The 18,568-nt window shown below is 32.5% G+C and overlaps 1 protein-coding gene across 1 annotated transcript; it reads left to right on the top strand.

Annotated features, from left to right (window-relative positions):
* The first annotated feature begins 12,300 nt into the window (after positions 1–12,300).
* On the top strand, positions 12,301–13,978 carry LOC129889567 (21 kDa seed protein-like). Its single transcript, XM_055964930.1, has 2 exons — positions 12,301–12,618; positions 13,446–13,978. Exons 1-2 carry the CDS (start codon positions 12,357–12,359, stop codon positions 13,817–13,819), a joined length of 636 nt encoding a protein of 211 aa, XP_055820905.1. The 5' UTR covers positions 12,301–12,356; the 3' UTR covers positions 13,820–13,978.
* The last annotated feature ends 4,590 nt before the right edge of the window (positions 13,979–18,568 follow it).

Below are 18,568 nucleotides of genomic sequence, written 5' to 3'. Positions count from 1 at the left end.
GGGTAGGTAACGTAGCCTATGAATTGGAGTTGCCTCCAGAATTAGCTGCTATTCATCCCGTGTTTCACATCTCTATGCTTAAGAAGTGTTTGGGAGATCCTTCACTTGTTGTCCCAGCTGAGAGCATTGGGGTGAAAGAGAGTTTGAGTTATGAAGAGATTCCAGTTCAAATTCTTGATCGTCAGGTTCGCAAATTAAGAACTAAGGAAGTGGCATCTGTCAAAGTCCTATGGCAAAATCAATTTGTTGAAGAGGCTACATGGGAAGCTGAAGAAGATATGAAGACTCACTATCCTCATCTATTTATGCCTTCTGATGACGATATTCAAGGTAATATTCCTTACTTCTACCTTTGAGTCGATGTTTATTCTTGAGTTTGAGTCATTAACCATTTGAGTATCGGAGTTGATGTATTGATGATATTCATTCTTTATGTCTCCTATTTTCATCTTCATTCGAGGACGAATGATCCCAAGGGGGAGATATTGTAACAACCCCTAAAATGTTGTATGTCGGTATTTCAATTCTCGACAAAAATAATACAGCCATTATATTTTGGGCATAACTTTTCATAGGTTGGTCCAAAGTAGGTGATTCAAATTTCTGGGTAATCACAACATCCTTACCTACAACTTTCATGAAGAACATAACTTCAAATTCGGAGTATAAGTAGGTCAAATAAATTAATCTTTGCAAGATATAGTGCTGTGACGGAATTGAGTGTTGATAGAAGAAAATTCATATCTCACTGTAGGTTGCTCCAAATTGGTTGATTCTTGAACGATATGAAACTAGACTTCCATATCTACAATTCTTATGAAGAAACCAAATCCTAATAAGGAATTTATCTTATTCAAACGTAGCTTCGAAAATGAGTATTCTGTTAAAAAGAACTCATCTTACCTACCATGAAAACATCTAGATGCATTTGACATCATGCATGACATAAATTGTCCTCCATTTAATATCATCCATGACATCAATATATTCCATTAAATTTTCAGATTTTTCTTTATAATTATTTTATTTATTGTTAGGTCCCTCTTTCCCACCTATAAATACCCACCTTATTTCCTCATTTTATTCATCAAGCTTTCCTAAGCATTTATTCTCTCTATATACTTCTTCTCAAATATAGTTTTAGTTTTAGTAGTATAAAAATACTACTTCGGTTATTCTTATACTCCGGGTAGTACACAAAACGCTCCGGCGAGGAGAAAAGGCTAGAGATCCAAGAGTATTCCAATTCGGAGTAAACCTTCGGATTTAAGGTATGTAAGGCTTTCATAGCATCGGATTGAGTTCGTCCATGCGCCCAATATTTAAATTCATTATAATTGAGTTATAGTTGAGTTTTATCCAAATCTTAAATTCTAAATGAAATAATTCTTCTTCTATTGAGTTTGATATATTTATGCATTAATATTATTATTATTATTGTTATCTCTCATATTATTGGAATTATTGTTCATGGCTACTTTCCCATGAATCCTAATTGATTTGATGTTCATGAATATTTTTACACATATTTTGAGTAAAGATGTTGGCTTTTTAATATTTTCATTGATAAAAAGAGTGATATGAATTAATACTATATATGTATTTTATTGAGTTTTGAAAGAGCAAAAGAATTGAGTTTAAATGATTTTTTGAGTAAATGATGTTTTGAGCAAGATGTTTTGATGAGATGTAAATGATGTTTTCGAAGTATAATAATTGATGAAGAGGTAATGAGATGAGTATGATGATTTAAATTAAAGTCCAATGCGACAAGATGATGAGTTTAATATGAGCACATATTTTGGGAGTAGTATTGAGCACCGAGTTGGGTAAGAGTTTAATTGACTCAAACCCCAGAACTACGTAGCCAGCGTAGGATGGAGGTTATGCCTCTTAAGTCCCAAAAAGAGGACTTTGATGAATGGATCCAAGATGGTGATGTCCTTTACCCTGGCAAGGTATTGGATGGATGTGGCAACGACATCGCTTCATTGTATCATCGCTAGCTCATAAGTGATGGTTGTCGGTTAGAGAAACTCCCAACTGAGTAAGCATTGCTTATTACTATTATTTTTATTATTATATTTTAAACTTGCATTACATATTCATGTTGAGATGATGTTGAGTTCTGAGCTAAGTTTTCTTGAGAGGAGTTTCTTGATATCTGTCCTTACCTTCCTGCCATTTTACATACTCGTACATTCCACGTACTGACGTCATTCGACCTGCATCGTTTTATGATGCAGATACAGGTGTTAGAGATCCTCAACAGGCGCATCGTTGAAGATCATTTCTTTTCAGCTATTTGGTGAGTCCTTCTTGTATTCGAAGGAACTCCTTATCCTTTTATTATTGTTGAGTGTGATGTTTCTTTTGAGGTAGCCATGGACATGTCATTGGCACCATCTAAGAGTATTAGAGGCTTCATAGACAGAGTCTGATGATGTAATCGGAGTAGTTCTCCTTAGAAACTACTTCTTCTAAGAATTATCTATTTTTCCTTTGATTATAACAATCCCACATTAGTATTATTAAGTCTTCCGCTGATGAATAAATGAGTAATGAGACCAAGTGGTTCTCTCGGAAGCCAGAGATGGTTTCTGAGTGCCGGCCACGCCTAGGGTACCCTCTCGGGGCGTGACAGTTAATGTTTAGAAGTGAATGAGAAGGTTTTTATTGAGGAAAACTGATTTCTACTCATTTAGGGACATTGAAATAACTCCCCAAAGGGTTATAGGACAAAGTACCCTTAAAAATAATAAAAGGGGCATCGTTCGGCTTAGGCAGTGGAGTCCGCGTTCTCTCCGTGTTGCGGAGCCATCACGAACTTCTTCTAGGATGGAGAGTCTTTCGTAAAATAGTCATAACTTTTTACTCTGAACTCCAAATGAGCCAAACTTAGTGGCGTTGGAAATAGGACACGTAGAGATTTAATTTGATAGGTTATAGGCTACTTAAATCGTAATATTTTAAGAGATAGAGTTATTTGAAATTGACCCTTATAGGATCTTATACGAAAATTCAATCGGTAAAGGATCTTTCAACTCGACTTAGTATTAGAGGTTCCAATGACCCCAATTCACCTCAAATACAATTCAAATACTTAGAAATTGATCCTATCGTCGCCTAAACCTTTCTGTCGTTGTTGCAACTTGCAAACTGTAGCCGATGTCGTTCTTAGTTTTTTAGGTTTTGAGTTTTGACGTTGTAAACCTAAAGCGACAAAGCCTAAAGTGTAAATACAATGTGAAAATTAGAAGTTTTTGAATTCGGACCTATACACATAAGAAGAATGACTCGGGTGTTAGCTTAAAATATTTTAGGGTATAACAATATCTCCCCCTTGGGATCATTCGTCCTCGAATGATGACCAAGCTAGGAAATTGTACAAGCCACGAGCGCGAATCAAGAACTTCGATACTCAAACAATCAACCCATTATTACTCGATCTCAAGAATACTCATCATTTACTTAAAATTAGAATGAACATCAACTCTAAGATAGGAAAATAAATATTACCACCAATATCGTCATTGGAAGGCACGAATGAAATACAGAAACTCAAAGACTCAAGCTCTTGAATAACTCACTCAATTACTCAAACTCAAGAAGGTATTAACTCATAGATAGGAATAGGAACATTACCTTCATCATTGACACTTGGAGGAACGAATAGATACTGAATCTGAAATGAGAGGAGATCTATAATCTCAAACGTTTTCATCAAAATTTCTCATATCTTCGGAAAAGAGGCTTATGAGTCTGATATAAGAGTATGGCCACTATGAATTAATAACATGACCGATAGCTTTCGAACTTAAATACTCTTCTTTCTACGCACAACTCTTTCTCGACTGCAACTCATAACTCCCACAAGGATACATATGACTACTTTCACCAAGGCCTAGGAATCCAAGTCTAACTGCATGCTCTTATTATGTTCAAGCCTAATGCTAAATCACAGGGTACTACATATAATATAATTATGTTAATCTACACCACAAGCTTTATGTACTATACCTCTATAGAGAACCTCATCTCAAGAGTACTACTCATTTCCATTATATTCAACCAACCTCGAGTCAAAATCAAGAAGCATCTAATTCATCGTGTATTCATCCACATGCCATCATTACCGCATTCAAGCCTAGTTCTATAACCATCCCAATATACTTACTTAAAAACTTTACAAGAGGACATTACTAGCCTGCTGCAATCACTCATATAATGACCACCACACATGCAAGCCTATCAATCTAACCACTTTATGGATTCTTTGAAGTCAACATCTCTTAAGAATTCTCACGTCAATCTTAACATCTCTAAACTGTCAAGTGCATTAATTTTTACCTAGAGGTATAGCAAAATACTCTTACCTATCTATTTCACATAACAAGATCCCATCTCGCTCTTCCTCCACATCTACAACATTAAATAGAATAAGCACACCACAACTAACATAATAAGGAACACCCATTATTTCTCATCTTCCGCAACTCATCTACTATCATCAATATTGCTATCAAGACTGAAAAGGAAGAATCACTGAAAAGTTTAGAGCAAAAAGGTCATAAAGCACGATTTGTTCAAGAAAGTCTAATCTGGGAACATCTATAACTAATATGATCTCTCTAGTCTTTCAGGACCTATCATGAGTTCATAGAACTATACATATTGTGAAACTCAAGTCATGCCTTGGGTAACATAGGGCTGAAAACTCTTAGATTCATGAGATAATCAGGATTGCTGAATGAAATTATCAATTCTCATCCACGAAATCATCATGGATATGCATCAACATGAGGGGTACATAGATCTTGGCCATGGGCATGGTGTTCATACACAGTGTAGGAATAGAGTATCACCTCGACTGAAGTATTAGAAATATGTGAGATGGAAAAATAACGATGTCTCATCCGGGTCAACTCAACTCATCACTTCTTAAAACTTAAGACCTACCTTGGTTCATTACCTTATCATCTCCCCCTTAGCTCGAGAGTCACTACTTTGAGCATGCAGACTAATTCTCTACACTTTGCTATATGCACACTGCTCCACACGGGTTGAGTATCACTATTCATAAGTATACTTAAACGCTTCAGTTATATAATAACCAAAGATACCAAAATGCTATTGAGGCCTCATTCTAACATACCTCCCTTAGCCCTCTTCTATATTTTAGGCATCTTTCTATACTTGTTGCCATTATTGGCGTACATATCCACTTTCTCTAACTCTTATGATCTATCCTATTTTCTTTAGAATGCTAACACTCATCTTCTAGGTTCACATATTCCTAACTTAGTTGAAGGAAACTTGAACTTTAACAAGAGACTCATCATCATCTATATATGACCCCTTCGACCCAATTCTTATGAATATTATATAAGATATAACTCTTACCTCAACCTTTTACCCATTAGAAACTAACAAATACTAACTAGGCACCAATAGAAAATCATAAACTTAGAGCCTCATACAACTATATACTATCTCGGATACACATCTTAAGCCTCTTCTTACCTAATAACTTAGCCACATTTCACAATTTTCATCAAAGAGTCACATTCACCACACTCATAGCATCACACTTTTTGCATGTCAATATCTTAATTTATCACATACTCTAGGCCAAGCCTTCTAGAGCAAATCTCAAAACTAATACTATCACGCTCATGGTGTTATCGTTTTTCACAATGCTCTTTTAAGGAGATCTAAGCCCACTGCATCAAATCTTTTCACCTGTCCAATAGTAATCCTCTTGACCTGTTCCCTCCAGGATACAACGACCTTATCACAAAATGTAACTCAACAAACTCTGGATAAGAGTTGAGTCTAAAACTTCACAAAAAAAACACCTTCCTTCAACTAATAAGAATTCTCTTTTTGACTAACTTTTATACACTCTATATTTCCGTATGTGTCCAAAACAAAAGAAAATTATCTCTATTTATAGGTGAGGAAGTCTTCCTAGCAATGAATAGGAAGATAATAGTGAATTAAATAGAGAAGATAAATGGCGTAGAGGTTACAAGGTATAATGGAGGAATTAAGGAGTGAAATAATGTGGGGGTAACTAAATCCCAACGTGCAAATGCAATGCTGCCAACGGACACAAATTAAAGAAATTGTAATCTATGTAACAAATGGACAAAGGAGTAATGCACCATAATGACACACCAAATGCATCCTATAGTCGATGTGCAGCATACGTCTACACACTATGTATAAGTGCAAATAAATAATATACAAAATATCACTAACTATCCCTCACTTATTTTAATATTATATAAGAAAGTCTATCAGTTGAAGGAAGATTACTATGTATAATTAAGGTGTGCTCTGCATTGAATCTCCACTTAGTGAAACAATTACTTTTACTCCAGAGTCGTAGTGGTCTCAGACTTGAACTATGACTGCTTAAGGGAAATAAAATATTACTTCTCACACATAATAATCAATATGTTGACATGAGCTTTAATAGCCAACATATTACGGCCTTGTGCTATTCCGGTTTCATGAGTGACTTTGAGAATAAGCCCAATTCTCATAGAAAGCAACTTATTTCCACACTCACATAGGTGAAATCATTCGAGAGTGCTCCTGTAAGTTTAACACTCCATCCATACGAGCTACAGATTTTTATTAAGAGTTTTTTAAACTCAACCTACACAACTCACTACAAGAAATAATGCACTCACATCATAGGGAGGGATTTTAAAAAATAATGCATTTTTTCACAAGTCACCATATGATTCGTTTTTCCCATTGAACCTGGTTATAGGATCTCTAGTCCCCAGGTTGAGTTTTCTCATCTATGACTCATAGATTTAAAGGTTTCAATCTCATCCACCTCGATGTGCTCCTGACCTTTTCTCTTGTTAAGGCCTTAGTAAGAGGATCTGCAAGATTATCACAAGATTTGACATAATCAATATTAATGATACCACTTGTCAAATACTATCTACATTAATGTGTTTCCTCTTTATAGGTTTTGATTTATCGTTGTAATAACGGTTTTGAACTCTACCAATTGCAGTGATGCTATCACAATGAATTAAAATAGGAGGAATTGGTTTTTCAAAATAAGTTATTTGAAATAATAAATCTCTCAACTAATTCGCTTCTTCACTAGCTGAAGCTAAAACAATTAGTTCAACTTTCGTGGTAGATTTAGCAACTATAGTTTGTTTTTTATATTTCCAACAAACAACACCACCACCTAATATAAAAATATAACTAGTGGTAGAACAGGAATCACCAGCTAAAGTATTTCAATCTGCATCAGAAAAGCCTTCAAGTACAGTAGGATATTTTTTATAGAACAAACCACAAGTTTTTGTCATAATTAAATATCTCACAATTCTTGTTATAGCATGCCAATGTTCATTACATGGCTTTCTTATAAATCTGCTAAGTACTCCTACTCCATATGCATTTTCAGGCCGAGTATAATCAGTCACATATCTCAAACTTCCAATTAGGCTAGCATATTCCTTTTGATTTATCACATTATTTTCACTTTGAACAGGAAACAAGTGTACACTTGAATCAAAAGGAGTTAAAACATGCCTGCAATCAAGAAAGTTATATTTTTAAAAATTTTCTCAACATAATGTGACTGATCAAGGAAAATTCCATCACATGTTCTAGTAATTTATATTTCAAGAATAAAATTTGCCTCACCAAGATCTTTCATATCAAAATGGCTTCTAAGAATATTTTTAGTATCATCAATAACATTCATGTTAGAGCCAAAGACCAATAAATCATCAACATATAGGCAAATAATAACATGTGAATTATTTCAAGACTTATGATATATGCACTTATCACACTCATTTGCTTTAAAACCATTTTCAATCACGCAAGAATCAAACTTTTTATGTCATTATTTCGGTGCCTGTTTCAAGACATAGGAATTTAGTAAGTTTACATACCTTCCCTACTTCAACAAAGCACTCAGGTTGATCCATATAATTTTCTCATTAAGGTCTTCATTTAAAAATAGTTTTTATATTCATTTGATGAATATACAAATCAAAAATTACAGTCATAGCAATTAAAAGTCTAATGAATGTAATTCTGGTAATCGGAGAAAAAATATCAAAAAATTCTAGGCTTTCTAGTTGCCTGAAACCTTTAGCAACTAGTCTAGCCTTATATTTATCAATTAATCCATCCGGTTTCAACTTTTTTCGTAAGACCTTTTTGCAACCAATTGCTTTACAACCCGGTGGTGAATCAACTAACTTCCAAGTTTTATTAAAAATTAGTGATTCCGTTCCATCATTTACAACCTCTTTCCAAAAAAATAGAATCATGTGAAGATAAAGTTTTTTGTAAAGTGAGAGGGTAATCTCCAACATTAAAAACATAAAAATCAATACCAAAATATTTTTCTAGTCTAGCTCTTTTACTTCTTCTTAACTCAAAATCATCAATTTTTTTATTTTTTAAAGTAGAAGAAGAAGAACTAAGCAGTGAAAAAATATTTTGTTCAATCCTTTGACCCCCACTATTTTTAGAATCAAAAGAAAATTTATTTTCATAAAAAATAGCATCACCTGATTCTATTATAATATTATCTTCAAGATTAACAAATCTATAGACTGTACTATTTGAAGCATAACCAAGGTTAGACAACCCCAAACTCTTAGATATTTCAAACTTGGCTTGTGAATTTTTCACAACTCAAAAGGTGTCAATTTTGTCTTTTTATGTGACAAACGATTCAACACATAACAAGCAGTCAAAATAATTTCACCCTAAAAATTTAAAGGCGCATTTGACTCAATAAGTATGGCATTAGTCAATTCAACTAAAGTTCTATTTTTCATTTCTGCCACACCACTAGATGAAGGAGAATAGGGAGGAGTAGTTTCATGAATTATTCTCAATGATCTAACAAAAAAATTTAACTCATTTGACTCATATTCACGGCATCTATCACTTCTAATTCATTTTATTTTCTTTCCAAACTGATTTTCAATATCATGGAGATTGATTTTAAAATTTTCAAAAGCATCTCATTAAGTAAACATATGTAAACTTAAAAAAAATCATCAATGAAAGTGATAAAATATCTATTTCCTCCACGAGTTAAAATACCTCCAAGTTCACAAATATTTGTGGGAGTTAATTCTAATAAATAAGTTTTTCTTTTAACTTGAAAATGAGGCCTTTTAGTGATTTTGGCTTTACTATAAGCCTTACACTTTTGAAATTTCTTTTTAATCATTGGGATTAATCCTAAACAACTCATGATTCCCACATAAAGATCATTAACATGACAAAAACGAGCATGCCAAAAATTAGTAGAAGAAAGCATATAAACAGAATTAGAAACTTTATTCATTTCAATATTCAGTTTAAATATCTATCACAAGAATATATCCCTTTCCCACAAAAATATCCTTTTTCACAATTACATATTGATCAGATTCAATAATCTGTTTGAAGCCTGCTTTATTTAAAAGAAAACTAGACATTAAATTTTTTCTCATTGAAGGAATATAGAGTACATATTTCAAAGTTAATATCCTTCGAGAGGTTAAACACAATTCAACATCTCCCGTTCTTAGCACTTGAGTAGTGTGAGAATAACCAAGCATGATGGTTTTAGGCTCTCCAAAAGGAGTATATTTTTAAACCAATCTGTCATAAAAGACATGATGATTTGCACCAAAATTAGCCCACCATCCATAAACATTCTCAATCATATTTATGTTTGTAATCACCGCCACAAAAGGCTCTTCGGTAACATTTCCCTGACGTGTAGGCCCACATTTTTCAGAATCTGCAAAATCAAGCAACATGCCCACTTTTGCCACAGACAAAGCACGCTCTCTTATCTTGAACTTGTTGATTTTGTGCTTGGTTATGTCTATCATCATTTTTCTTGGCAGGTCTACCATTATTTTTCTTGAAATTTTTCTTTTTATGCGTCAAAGAGGATTTTTGTTAGATTTAAGAGTAGCATTATTTGAAGTAACTAAATTTACCTTCGTTGTGATGTTGCTCTCTACTTTTTGTAAAAGTGTATCTTGGTCCCTTGCCTCCTCTTCCATGCGAATTTTCATTATCAGCGTCTCAAAAGAGGTTTCCTTTTGTTTGTAGCGCATAGTTTTTTGAAACTCCTTCCAAGAAGGTGGACGTTCTACTATGCCACAAATAATAAGGTTATCTCCATTTTTGACTTCGTTTGACCTGAGCTCTCCAACGATCATTATGAAGTCTTGAGCTTGGTCTACCATTGATTTGTTATCCACCATTTGGAAACGAAAGAAATCGGCTAGAAGCATATTTTTCTCGCTCTAGCTTCTTTGGTATCATGTTTACTCTGCAATGCTTTTCAAATATTCTTTGCACTAGAATAAGTTCTATCATAATAATTATAAAAATTACCAGATAGACAATTAAGAATATAATATCGACACTTGTAGGAATCATCATTATACTTTTTCACTTTCTCTTGATGAGAAATAAGTTCATCATTATCTATGAAGAGTATATCAACTTTATTAGGATTCTTCTCGGTTAACACATAAGAAACATTGAGAAGACTTAAGTAGAAATGTACTTTATCCTTCCATCTCTTGAAACGATTACCATTGAATCGAAATGGTTTGTTAAGATCTTCCATCTTGATATCCACGTATTTTTCAATTGTTGCAATTTTGAATTCTCCTTAAAATTGTTGGTGAAATTACAAGATTGCAAAATTACAACTGAAAAATAAAATGAAGAAAATAAAGTATTTTAAAGCTGAGGCATGGATATCTCGCTCTCTTTAAAGAGATTCAAGCTCACTGCAGCAAATCTTTTTACTGGTCCAGCAGTAGTCCTCTTGATTTGTCCCCTCCAAGATACAACCACCTTATCACAAAATGTAACTCAACAAACCCTAGACAAGAGTTGAGTCTTAAGCTCCACAAAAAAATACACCTCCCTTCAACTAATAAGAATTCTCTTTTTGACTAACTTTTATGCACTCTATATAAATTATTATGAGTTTTTTTTCTTCATATAAAATATTCATCGGTTATCTAATAGTGGAGATTTGATTTTTAATCATTAGTTGTTTGGCTTACAATTAAACTTTTCATCGTTGATAATTGGTGTTTGCTTGAAAAATAAACAGGTCATCCATCAGACGATTTCGAGAATTGATCCTTAAAATTTAAGATAAACTTACTTTAATATCTTTAGTTTGTTCTTGACGTTATATGATAATTTATTATTGTGTATTCTTGATAAATAATTGTAAATTAAAATATTATCAATTATGATTTTTATATATAATATCTCATATATGCCTTTAATTAATTTTTGAAACGACTTATTTGTAATTTATGTACATATTATTCGGACCATATCACGATAATTTGTTAGCATTCTAACTCATATCAATGGAAATCCATTAATGTGGACTAAATGATGATAGTATTTGACGCTATGGAGTTAACAAAGTGAATTGAACTAAGTCATGTGGATAAATATCAAGTCTCAATTACGTACTGTCAAATGCGTTTCATGAGCCTTTGGCTAATATATCAGCGGTTGAAATAAGTCTAATATAATGTATATTATGAGCCGTTAAAATTTGTTGTAAAATATTAATTTAATATTATTCATTATTTAGACATAAAATTGTCATTATTAATTTTTTATGCGGTTGAAATAATTCTAATATAATGTACAATATGAGCCGTTAAAATTTGTTGTAAAATATTAATTTAATATTATTCATTATTTAGACTTAACATTGTCATTATTTTTTTTATGCGGTTGAAGTAAGTCTAATATAATGTACATTATGAGCCGTTAAAATTTGTTGTAAAATATTAATTTAATATTATTCATTATTTAGACTTAACATTGTCATTATTAATTTTTTATTTTAAAATATTTACGTTGTTGTTTAAAAATATTGTACTTAATAATATAATATACACATATTATTTTATTCTTTTTATATATATTTATTATTAATTAACACGATATTTATATCTATATATCTAAATACAAGCATATATCTTTGGAAGAGAGCCTAAAAATATTTAAAAAGAGGTTAACATTTTTTAAAATATTTTTTGTAACCTCCTATATAAAATTCTTATCATTTAGATAAGATATAACATTTATTTTAATGCCAACTACTATTTTTTTAAAAAAATATTTTTAGGCTGATCATGAAATTAGATGCAATTATGCAAATATATTAACTTAGAAAAAAAGAAAGAAACGACATGAATATCAAGTCACATCTTCTCTATAAATTCATCATCCAAATTAACAAAAGATTCATACAACCTACATAGTAAGAAATAAACCAAAAAAATAAAAAATTAAGGATGAAGATCATCGTAGTCTTGTTTTCATTTGCATTTCTTTTCTTGTCTACCTTAGCAACTTGTACCACTAATACACCAAATAAAGCATTGCCAACTATAAAGGACACAGAGGGTAATCCCCTAAACAAAAACTCAAGGTACTTTATAGTTTCGGCTATATGGGGAGCTGGCGGCGGAGGCGTTAAGCTTGCTAATCTCGGAAATCAAGATCAGAACAATTGTCCCACATCGGTGGTGCAATCCCGCAGTGACCTTGATGATGGTATTGTCCAATTGCACTCCTTTCGTCCTATATCAGTTGTCATGTATACTTCTTTTTTCGTCCAATAATACTTGTCCATTATTGATTTTGCACGATTCTTAAGAAATTATAAATAGAAGGACCCTTTGAATATCATAAATACAATATCTTGCAAAATGTAATAGTCAAATAACACTCCTAATTAATGTTTTCTTAAGAATTATGTAAAATCTTATCATGACAATTAAAATGGAACGGAGGGAGTATATGTTATTCTGGCCATTCTAACTAATGTGGGGCACTTCTTCTTCGTAATAACTATAAAAAAGTTGCTAACTTTCTATATTTAAAAATAATTTAAACTTTAGAAATTTTATATTACCATTAATGAGACGACTCATTGCCGTATTGTGTTTTAGTGAGTTTAAGGATTCAGTTGGCAAAGTCGTAAGTATAAGAGTCAAACTTACTATTGGAGCCAAATACAAAGGTCTCTCAGATCATTCCGCCTATTATATATATATATATATATATATAAAAAGTCAAAATCACTTATTTATTGGAGTAGTTATATACTTTTCTCTTTTATTAAAAGTCAAAATATAGTTGATAGGTTGTGCTAATCACTTGAATATTCTTTTTTTAAAATACAACTTGTATTGAACTTTCATGAGAAGCTTAAAAAAATAAGCTATATATACCGAACTTGTTTTAATTTAGACTATAGCTTCTAAAAAATTCATTTCTTTCATAAACTAATTAAAATCATAAAATACTATTGAATTACGTGATCATATCAAATATAAAAGCACCATTTAATCATTTTTAATTATATTATGTCATAACAGGTAAAGCAGTCTACATCATACCTAATGATCCCAAACATGATATCATTACTGAGAAGTCTACCGTACACATCAAATTCTATCTTGATTCTCCGACTTGTTCTGACTATGCCATGTGGAAGGTCGACAACTTTCCTGAACCCGCGGAGAAATACCCTATAAGCACAGGTCATTCCACGAACATGAACGTCCAATTTCAGATTAAGTCACTCGGTGACTCGACGTATAAGCTAGTGTTTTGTCCCCACGGAAATAAACTTACTTGCCAAAATGTTGGCATTGCTTCCGAAAATGGATTTAACCGTTTGGTTCTCACAGAGAATGCAAAGGCATTTGTGTTCAAAAATGAAAAGAGAATCGGGATGTCAATCGTGTAATCTTCAAAACCTTATGAGACTATTTCAAATTAAATAATGTAAGAGCTATGTAATGCAGGGCCTTAGTGCTTATGCATGCTATGTTTTGTAGATGAAAATAAAATAAAATAAATAAATAATGTATCGTATGACCATGCATGCTTTATTTGTTCCATGTGATACTAGTGTTATATTGCTACATACCTTTTTTACTTCCTCTATTTTAATGTATGTGAATTCGTTTAACTAGATTCGAAATTTAAAAAAGAAATAAAGATATTGTTTGAAAGTTATAATTATAAACACGGCTTATAAAATAATCAATCTCAAGAACTAGTGAAGTTGTATTGTTTGATTAACACCAACATTAACCGACGGAAATCGAAGATGGGGACGTTGGGTGGGTGAGGAGGAAACTTAGAATTTACATATGGAACATTTTTTTTCATACTTACATAAATTAGAGAATCAGCCACTAGCAACCAAGAATTGATCTCTTCCTTGTGGAGTTATTGTAAATTTGGAGATCTACTAAGGGAGATATTGGCGATTGGAAATGTTTTCAACCGATTCGAGCAGCTGAATAGTTGATGAAGAAGATAACATGGATAACATTTGATTTTGTGTATAAGAGTGTGGATACATTGTTTATACGCTATGTATACAATATAGATACAATATATTGCAATATATATGCATATACATCTCTTATACATATTATACATCATATATATATGATTATATATTGTGCATATAATATAATATAATACATTATATATACATGCGATCATTTAACTAAACAATAATCTTGTTGCGCGATACATTTGTGTAAGATAACCCAATTATAATGTTGCGTTCAAAATGGCCCAATTGGTAAATAGTCCAATCCAGGATTCTCTTGATGTATTCCAACTAGAGCTTCAATGGATAAATTGCATAATAACCCATCGTTATTCATTGCATTTCAATTTTTGACTCATATAAAAAATATGAATTAGGTATGAAATTCTTCGTTAATCTGTTACTAAATAGTCCATAATTAACAATATTATTTTATCATTCATCGGGAATCCATCCTTAAATAAGATTAACGACGGACTTTTATTGTTTAGCAACAAAATTATCTTTCACTAATTCAAAATAATTATTATTTTCAAGGAGGATCAATAGTGCTTCCACTTACCCTCCAGCGTGACTCTATCCCTCAACGCATTGATTGATGCCTTGATGACAAAGGTGGTCAGCCACTTGAGCAAATCTCATTTACATAGTGAATTGGTGTGTTTCATTATAGATAAAATAATTGTTGGATGTACCTAATACAAAAGAACCAGTAAAAAGATCCAAAAACTTTGAAATTTAAAGGCATATGGCCTTTTACTTCTTTCTCAAAGTATTACCAAGTTGAAAAATACAATCAAGATTTCACTCACCTACATCTTTGACTTGCCATTTGTCACCCCCACACTACTAATTTTGTAGTACTACTCTTAACAGCCAAAATTATTATTCAACCTTGATACACCTACAACTTAAAGAAAAAAGAAGCAAACAGAGGATAATGTTGTTTACATTAATATTATTACTAGAAAAATATATATAAAAAAGGGCAGCACGGTGCACTATATATATAATATATATACAATTTGTTAGGCAAAGTACTTTTCAAACTTAGTACACTTCCACTTCTCTATGATCTCTTTCCCTTTTTTTCATTTGTCTTTGTCTATCTTAAACTTCTGGTTTGCTTCCTTTTCTTTCCAATTCCTTGCAACATGGCATTCCCTACTTAAGAAAGAAAGGTAATATCAATAAGCAACTAAGAAAAAAAGATGTACCAGAATATATAGGATATGGAACACACATATAATTCACAGAGTTCTTTTTCCTTTTCCTTTGCTTTTGGATTGGAAAGATTGATCTTCCATAAGCAAGTCTAATCATGTCCAAAATTATTGTTGTGCATGCCCTTTTCTTTACCTTATCATTCATTCATTTGTGATATAGCTCTTTTTATTTTCTCTTAGATTCATTATATATATATATATATATATATATATATATATTTTGATATTATATTTTAGCTAGTAAGCCACTTGACTTCAATTTTTATCACATGTGCTTTTTGTAATTGATCCAACTTCAAGCTTCTATACATGAGTAGATCAAGCAAAGAAGGGTTGGGCAGGCCAGAAATAAACGCGAAATAGAAGACAACAACAATAATATCCCAAAACCTAGTGTCATAAGTTTTAATAGCATCGAAGTAAAAATCTGAATCTGAATACACAGTTTAAGTCTTGGTATATAGAAAAGACTATAAATGAAAGATGGACTAGCGGTGATCTGGATCCCAAGATCACTACTGATCCGATGATGATGAATCTGCGAGAATCAACTACCGTGCTGCGTACCTTGACCAGTATCTACATCAAAAAAGGACACAGAAGAAGGAGTGAGTATAATCCACATGTACTCAGTAGGTTTAACGGACTGAGTATAAGGAACTAATCAAAAACTACCAAATAAACTAAGGAACGCTTCCACCTGCACAAAAAAAAGTCCCACTCTGGCTGTGTTGCCGCAAATTTATATAAAACGACGTGAATATAGTAAACACATAATTACAGTTCAATATCATAATTAAACAGATAGAACATTTATCACAGGTATCAATGCAATGCAATGCACTATGATTGTAACACCCCAAGTATTTCTATACCAAGATTCAAACCATTCTTTTTAGGCGTATAGGGTCGAACTCATCTACTGTTAATTGTATATATGAGTTAACATCAATTTCTAAGTATTTGAAGTGTGTTGGATGTGTTTAGGGGTCATAAGGGATCTCTAACACCAAGCCGATTCCAAAGAACTTTTATCGATTAAGTTTCCGAATAAGTTCATATAAGGGTCAACTTCAAATGACAATATCTCCTAAAATATAATGAATTGGGTGGACCATAACCTATCAAATTAAAGGTATTTGAGTCTTCTTTCCAACGCCACCAAGATTGCAATTGTTGGAATTCCGAGTCAAAAGTGATGACCCTTTTACTACAAACTATCACTGCAAGAATTTCAGGCCGCGCCACTATAGCGCTCGAAACTAGCCTCAGTAGTTTGGGTGCTGGCGCGATGCACCAGCTATCGTGCCTGCAGGGTTTATGCCCATTTTCCAGATTTTAAGGTCATTTTAGTCTTTACTTGTGTTTTAAACCAAAGTGATGTCATTTTGGGGACTGAATTGACCCTATCTAAAGATCCTAAACCTTCTAATTCTCTCATTTTCTCACAACTAGACTAAAACACTAAATCCTCTCCTCTTAAAGTTCTCCCAAGGGTTTCAAGAAGAAAATCTAGGGTTCCATTCAAGGTTCTTCAAGTCTCCATTACTCTTAAGCTTGTATTTGGGAATTGTTCTCCAAGGTATGTGGGTTTTCATCCATGGGTCCTTCCACCCATGGAGCCCAAAAGTTTTCTCAATCTAGTATTTCCATTCAAAATGATGAAATCTTATGGACTTTTACATGATTACTTGAAATGCATAGATTATGATATATTTGAAGTTTCTTTATATATATTGATGGATATTGACTCTTAATTTCAAGTGATGAGTTTTTATGAATTTTCATACTACGATTCCAAATATATAGATTCTTGAATATTTGAAGTTTATTTACCTATATTGACTTATGTTGATTCTTATTTATATGAAATGGATGGTTTGTCAAGGTTTTTATATAGAGGTTTGGAAGGTAGTTTTAAAGTGCATGTGGTGGGTTATTTTTAAGATGTTTGATTTGATGTGTATATATCACTCTCATGCATACAAGTATTCTTTAAATGTATTTGAAGGTGTTTATAAAATGAACCCACCTAGTTTCCTATGATAAAGTAAAATTGAAATGAAGTTTAACTCCAAATGAAAGTTTATGAAGCAAATGCCTATGTTTAAGGGAGTCTTGTGAAATGATTGAATGATGATGAAAGGGATTTTAGCCAAAGAAATGATTCAATGTGAAAAGGACAATTCTCACATATTTGAATCAAATAAAATATTTTAATGAGCCATTCCACCGATGATGATTTAATGTCTAAGGTTATACAATGCTTATATTATTATGATACTTAAATATTATTCTGCTGAGAGCTTACCTAGCACCGAGCTGGACTAGAGGCGAATACCCACATCCTAAAACTACGTGCCACCGTAGGTATAAAGGATATAGAGGAGAATACCCAATCTCTAAGAGGCGAGTACCCAAAATATCAAGGCTTAGTGGTGAGTATCCGAGTCTAAGAACTAGAGGTGAGTACCCAGTTTACACAATAGCTTAGTGGATCCACTTAGGCATATAGGAGTCTACATTGGCAAGTAATCTCTCCCTTTCCTCCAATGTAGGGATAACATCGAGACTCCATGTTATTTCTCACATGGTTTATGTCAGTTAACGGACGCTCTCACAAAAGTACAAGGTCCCTTTTTTAATGTTTTAAATATTTCATATGATGTCTACTATATCTATCACAAAGTAAAGTATATTCTCTCACAAAGCTAAAGATTTCTTTCAAAAGGTTTATGGTATACTTATTTATAATTTATGATACTTTACAAGCATATGATTTCTTATGATGACTCATGAGTACCTCTAAAATGTTTAAGTTTCTTTTATGATACATAATGGCATCCATTTTTCATTGACTAAGCTTCATAACTCTAAATGGTATTCAAATGAATACCAGGTTCTAGCATGGTCCATTGTATCA

This window comes from Solanum dulcamara, chromosome 1 (assembly GCF_947179165.1).
Source record: "Solanum dulcamara chromosome 1, daSolDulc1.2, whole genome shotgun sequence".
NCBI classification, from domain to species: Eukaryota; Viridiplantae; Streptophyta; class Magnoliopsida; order Solanales; family Solanaceae; genus Solanum; species Solanum dulcamara.
The sequence above is the reverse complement of the archived record's forward strand: the minus strand, read 5'-3'. Positions and strand labels throughout refer to the sequence as shown.